Genomic DNA, 6,000 nt, shown 5'->3' with positions numbered 1-6,000 from the left:
TCACAACTCTAAGTTAGCATTTGTGTCCATCCAGGTATTTTTGTTTTGCTCTAAGACCAGCAGTTTGCTGACTCCCTCTGATAATGTACCATTGTCTTCATCATCACTAAATGTAACCCAGTGACTGAACTCTTTTGGGCTGGGGAGTTTCAAATCTCTCCGAGTGTGTGTTGGGCTAGTTGTTGCTGGTGTGGAAAAAGGAAAGGAAACATCTGTGTCCAGGTCCAAGAGATTGGTGCTCTCTGTTAGTGAATTGGTGTCTAACAGCTGTGGCTGCTGGATGTCTGGGGTAGGAGGGCCTTGAAGGTCAGCAATAAAGTCCAAAGCAGTTGGTGTCAAGTGCTTAGTGCCACTGTTGTCTGGGCTGGCAGTGGATGTGGGAGCTGAAAGATCAGAGTCTCTGTGAGAAAGGGGGAGGATGTCAGAGTCCTGTATTGGAGGGCTGTACTCAGAAGGACTATTGTTGTTGTTGAAATTGAATGTTAAGCCACTAAGAAGCAGACTGTTATTGCTCTGAAGCACCTGTTGGTGAAGGGCAGCAGGAGCAGACTTCTTCCTTCGTGGTGGAACCTTTGGGGCAAAGGAGTTCTGCAGAGGCAGCGCACTTTCCTCTGAAGTGCCTGGGCTGGGAGGCTGCCTGTCGCTGCTGCTTCTTCTCTCCGGAGCTTTCCCAGGTGGCGTTGTTCTCGGCTTAGGAACTGGGGTGATCCTAGTGGGACTGGTAATGGCTTTGGTTTCAAGGCAGGACTCGGACACTCCAATGTGAAAGCGGACGGGCTGCTGGTCAAGCTGCTCTTCCGGACACAGAGACTGAGAGAGGGGAACAAAAGAAATACGAGTCAGAGCAGCATTTTCGATTCACACTCGGTCGCAGCACTAGCTCTGCCCATCCAGATGAGAAAACGCTCAAACAATAGGTGGGATAAAGAGGATGTGAGTAGAGTTGAGTGCATTATTGAAAGAAGTTGGTGGAATTGTTTGAGAGAGATGAGGAAGTGGAAAGTGAAGGCATGAGAGTAACAGCTTTAAAGCAACCCTGCTCTTCACTCCGTGTGTTAAAAACACATCCCTTTGTGACCATTTTCTTTTCCACATTAGAATTATGCGTGGGGCCAAACGTCCAGCCACCACAATTCTGAGGAGTTCTTTTACTGTTACATTTTCCTGCTGCTGTAATAATACTGAAATGATAAGGGATGACAGGGATTGTATTAATGGCGCATTAGCCTTGGGCACCTTGTGATACATGAGGCTAAAGGACAATTAGCTTCAGCTACCCCAAGAAGTGCATTCGTGTCTTACTGAGGCCAGGGTTTGAATCATAATGTGGAATTTTGCATTCTTCCTTAATGCCTTATATTCCACTTAAAAAAACCTTCTCTAAGCAGAAAGGGTTAATCAGGAAAAAATGTGAAATTGCATTTGTTTTTAAAGGTGTTGTCACGTTACTAGGGCCATGGCGGTCACCATCCCTGCCATTATAAAGTCCTGGCCATATGGATTCCTCCCTCCCTGTTAAGGGAAGGAAAAGGTCATTCCTGTTGGATTTTTGCCCAGTATGCTTAAACTGCAGGGCCAAAATCACTAACCAGGCGCACTTGCTCGAGCAGCCCATAGTTTAATGTATTTTGGGCCCAGGTTAAATTAGTGCTAGCTAATTAGCTCGATGTAACTCTTATTCTCGATCTCCTATTCTCAATACTTCTGAGCGAAACCACATGAACGCCTGACTAGTCTCCCTTAGTATAATAGGGTACCAACCCAGTCTTTTTATGTGCTCAGAAAATGCATCTTACACTGAATACAGGGTAATCCCCCTTTCATTTATGTCTAGAGATCTATGTTGTTAAATCTCCTGTACTTTAATAAATGCTTTCCGGGGGGGGGGGGGGGGGGGGGGAGTGGGGAGGAAGAGGTGGAAGGGTTTTTTTGAGGTACTGAGTTCACTTCTAAACTCATTTCCAGATAGGGGGAAAACATCACTTTAGGACTTGTCTACATCCTACATTAGTCTGCACCAGAAGGGTGTACATTTTAATGCACAGTAGGTTGTTGTGCAGTAACTGGCCCGTATGGACTCTGCTGCTGCGCACTAGAAGTTCCCCAGTGTGTGTTAATGTTGTCCCATTTCAAACAGTATTATATCAGTACTCACTAGGGAACTTCTACTGTGCACTAGCTAGGTCACCCAGGCCAATTAGTGTACAATATGCTAATGTGCGCTAGAATCTACACCCCTCTAGTGCAGGCTGATACTCTGAGTCTGCTGTGGACAAACTCGTATAGGAACTTTCATATCATATACTGTTAAATAACAGCAGCCTTTCTATTTTGAGATCTTTCAGGAGTACATGGATGATGGGAGTGAGTTAAATATAGGGAAATAGACTGCTCTTTATAATATACTTGTGATAAGTATGTCTGTGAAGGAGTGGGGCTGTTTTTGGTTTACTTCTCTACCTTTCTTTTTCCTTTGTGGTTCTGCTCAATGGAAGGCTGTGCAAACGGCCTTAGGGGATACAGTAAGTGCCCTTTCAGAGTGAGGTAGGATGGAGACCTAAAGACTAACCTCAAGAGAAGAGCTGTCTTGCAAAGGCTGTCACAGAGGAAGAATATGAAGGGGCATATCTATGGTACTTATATAGCCTCCATTACTGTACTGTACTACATGAGCATCACAATCTTTAATGTATTTATCCTCACAACGCTGCTGTGAGGTAGGCAAGCACTACTATCCCCATTTGACAGATGGGGAACTGAGGCTATGCGACTTGCCCAAGGTCACACAGAGGCTGTGGCAGAGCCAAGTGTCTGGCTAGAACTCTAACCACTGGGCTCCTGCCTCCCTGGAGACCCTGTTTTACTCTTTATTGGTTGTGGCAGGTCACTACTCCTGTGAGTTTTTGGCTACGTTTTGTTAGTATTAATAAGTGCTGTTTAAATGGCACATCCTGGAGTAGTGTAGTTGGCACCAAGAGCCCTGGTGACTCTATTGAACCAACTTTGTGATTTATAACTTCATACATTCATTATTTTTGGTTCAAAGCCTGACCTGCAGATTCTCGGTTCAGAAGGGACAATTGTTAGCAGATATGAACAAAATTGGTTGGATGGACTTTGGGGATTTTGTTTTTTTTCCTCTAAAAAAGCAACAAATGTTGTCCCAAGTAAATATTTTTTTAAAAAAATCTAAAAAACAATTTCCAATCAACTTTGACTTCAGTTTGAACTAAGGGCCTTGGAGGGAGGTAAGAACAATTAAAATTGGATTTCTGTATTAGCCCAAGAGGCTAATTCTCAGCATTTTAGCAGACTATTTCCTTCTGATCTTACTAAAGGAAACCTACACTGTGGTGATGTAGTGTGATCAGTAGAGCAACAATGCAGAAAGAAACGTCGGGTTGAGAGTAGTCATCAAACCAGATCCAAGTTCACAATGAATTATCTCAAGTTTAGGATGCATAAGAGGTAAGTCAGGGAGGAGATGCAGATTTGGTGAGATAATATCTGGAATTCTGTGTTCAGTTCTAGACAATTCAGAAAGGTGTAGCCAAGCTAGGAGTTCAGAGAAGGGCAAAAAACACTAGGAGGATGGACTATCACCGAGAGACGTTAAAGAGCTGAATGCCGATAGCTAAGTTTAGTGATAACTTTGTCAAAATGGGGGATAATGATTTCCTCTACTTGATGTTCATTTACTGTGCATACAGGCCCCAGTGACTGCCATATGCAATGACACTTCCGGGACAGAAGAGCTCAAACAGATGCTTGAGCCAGATGACAGAATTTCATGTGAATTGTTTAACCACTTGCCCCCTCTGCTAAAACACAGTATGCAAAATGAATAGCTGGATGTGTTCTGCTGTGGCTATCTTACATTTTCTGATTTGACTCCAGTTCTTTGCAGGGGCACTGGCTTCTTTATGGTCGGAACTTTAGGTGGAGGGCGATGGGGCAGGAGCATTGGTCCTGGTTGTGACCCCTGAAATGATGCTGACTTTGTGATGCTGGGAAAGGAGTCAGGCTGAGTGAATGTTTGGGTTCTTACTGGAGCAGGCTTCAGAGCATCCTCTTGTGTTCCTGAAATGCAAAAACAACCATTGTTTGAATCTGTCTGAAGCATCCTCAAAGATCTGTTTCCTTCGTGGTCTTGTTTTCCAAAATGCTTTTGCCCGTTACCTTACGGGGACAGTGTTCAGGCTGAAGATGAAGGTTTTGGAAATAAATACAGAATTTCACCAAAAACGTATCATTAGAATTTCTTTAATTTTATGAAAACTAGTCATTGTATATTTGTTATACTCCTTGCCAGCAGTACTTTTAACCCAACCCAGCAGCATTGGGCTAGTGTGTGTGACCTAGTTGATAGGTCAATGGTGGGGACTCAGGAGAGAGAGGTTAAATTCCAGACTCTGCCACTGGCCAGCTGGATGACCTTGGCATGCCACTTTAACCTCTCCGTGCCTCAGTTTCCCCATATGTAAAATAGGGATAATGATACTGATCTCCTTTGTAAAGCACTTTGGGTTCTAGGGATGAAAAGTGCTGTAGAAGAGCTAGGTGGTACTAGAGCATGAGAATCCTAAAATGAAACTGACCAGCCTAGTTTTCTTAGCTAAGCCAAGTGAAATATAAAAAGTAAACAGTAATAAACTAGTGCAAAGTAAACCTGATTTCACCCATTCTTTCTCCTTTAATGTGCAAACGTGCTCTGAAGAGCAAATATAAAAATGGCATTGTGGTATTCCAGGGTTATTCTCTCTTAATGATTCCAGATTACATTTGCTCAGTTTTACTAATGAAAAGACTTTTTTTTTTCTCTAATTGCCAGCCCTATAAACTCAGGCTGGGATGTGAGAGTAAAGCTGAATTGTTTCTGGTTTATGCTTCATCCACACTAAAGACTCTGCATTTGCAATTTAGTTAACAATTCTGTGGCTGATGTGTGAGCCTGAATAGAATCCAGCTCTCTCTACTGTTGCTGTGTAGGCTCTGCCCTGCTAGCTGGGGAAGTGAACACTGTTGTTACGAAAGCAAGCAGCTACCCCTCTGGAGTCACAAAGGGAACAGATCTGTTGAGAAGGAAGGTGACATCAGTCTTTCTCAGAGTACAGCTGAGTACCATAATCTATGATGTTTTTAGTAACAGGAACTGCAAGGACATATTTTAAAATATGACTTAATTTCATGGGGTCCTTTTAAACGACAGAAATTAAGTAATCTTGAAATAAAAAGGCTAATGGCATCCAAGCTGACGGAAAACTTTCAAAGAAAAATCTTGCAGGACCCCACAAGGCAGTATTAAGTTTAATATGAGTGTTTTAAAGGAAATACATGTCTTATTTAGGTTATGGTCAGGGAGGATGAAATGAACCTACATTTTCTTTATTTGGAGATTTTAAAACTCCATTGGAAAGCTCTGCTTACCTCCTTTTGCTTCCATCAGACATCTAATAGCTTCCTCCGCTTCCTGAGCTGTGGTGGTTTTGATCTGCTTGACGTTATAAGGCTTACTTATTCCAGTCCGGGCTTTAGGCTTACAACAATAAAAGGAGGAAACGAGTAGGTGAGTGAGTAATTCTGAAGGAAAATGCTTTTCCTGTACAACCCTTTAACCTGCAGGCTGTACACTGTACAGGTGGAATCACTTCCAGTGATTCATGCACCTGTCTCCACAAAACTGCACTGGCTGGCATTTCACAATCTACTAATATTTCAAAATGGCTTTATTTTAATTTTTCTTGGGCAGCTGTTAGATCTTTGCTACTGGCTGTAGCTGCCACGATTGATCTCATTACCAGTCTCTTGTCTGACGGGGGGAGAGGGAAATATTTTCACAGCATTTGTGTGTAAATTTACTTTCCATAAAAGGTGCCCCCAGTCACAGCCCTGAGCCAAGTCTGAAGGTACAGCACAGGGAACAGCACTGCAAAGATCCCCACAGGGTCCCACTAATGTGCCTCCTCTTGACTAGGAAGGGGGTCCTCTGTATGAGGAAGG

The 6,000-nt window shown here is 43.2% G+C and overlaps 1 protein-coding gene across 1 annotated transcript in view; it reads right to left on the bottom strand.

Annotated features, from left to right (window-relative positions):
- Positions 1–6,000, bottom strand: part of SYNJ2 (synaptojanin 2) — an 81,060-nt gene continuing 75,060 nt past the window's right edge. Inside the window, exons 25-27 of the mRNA XM_065400942.1 lie at positions 5,428–5,536; positions 3,878–4,080; positions 1–810 (exon numbers count right to left, since the gene is read on the bottom strand). Of these exons, the coding sequence (XP_065257014.1) occupies positions 1–810; positions 3,878–4,080; positions 5,428–5,536 (1,122 nt within the window). The remainder of the gene's footprint in view (positions 811–3,877; positions 4,081–5,427; positions 5,537–6,000) is intronic.

Source organism: Emys orbicularis, chromosome 3, assembly GCF_028017835.1.
Source record: "Emys orbicularis isolate rEmyOrb1 chromosome 3, rEmyOrb1.hap1, whole genome shotgun sequence".
Lineage (NCBI taxonomy): Eukaryota > Metazoa > Chordata > Testudines > Emydidae > Emys > Emys orbicularis.
The sequence above is the reverse complement of the archived record's forward strand: the minus strand, read 5'-3'. Positions and strand labels throughout refer to the sequence as shown.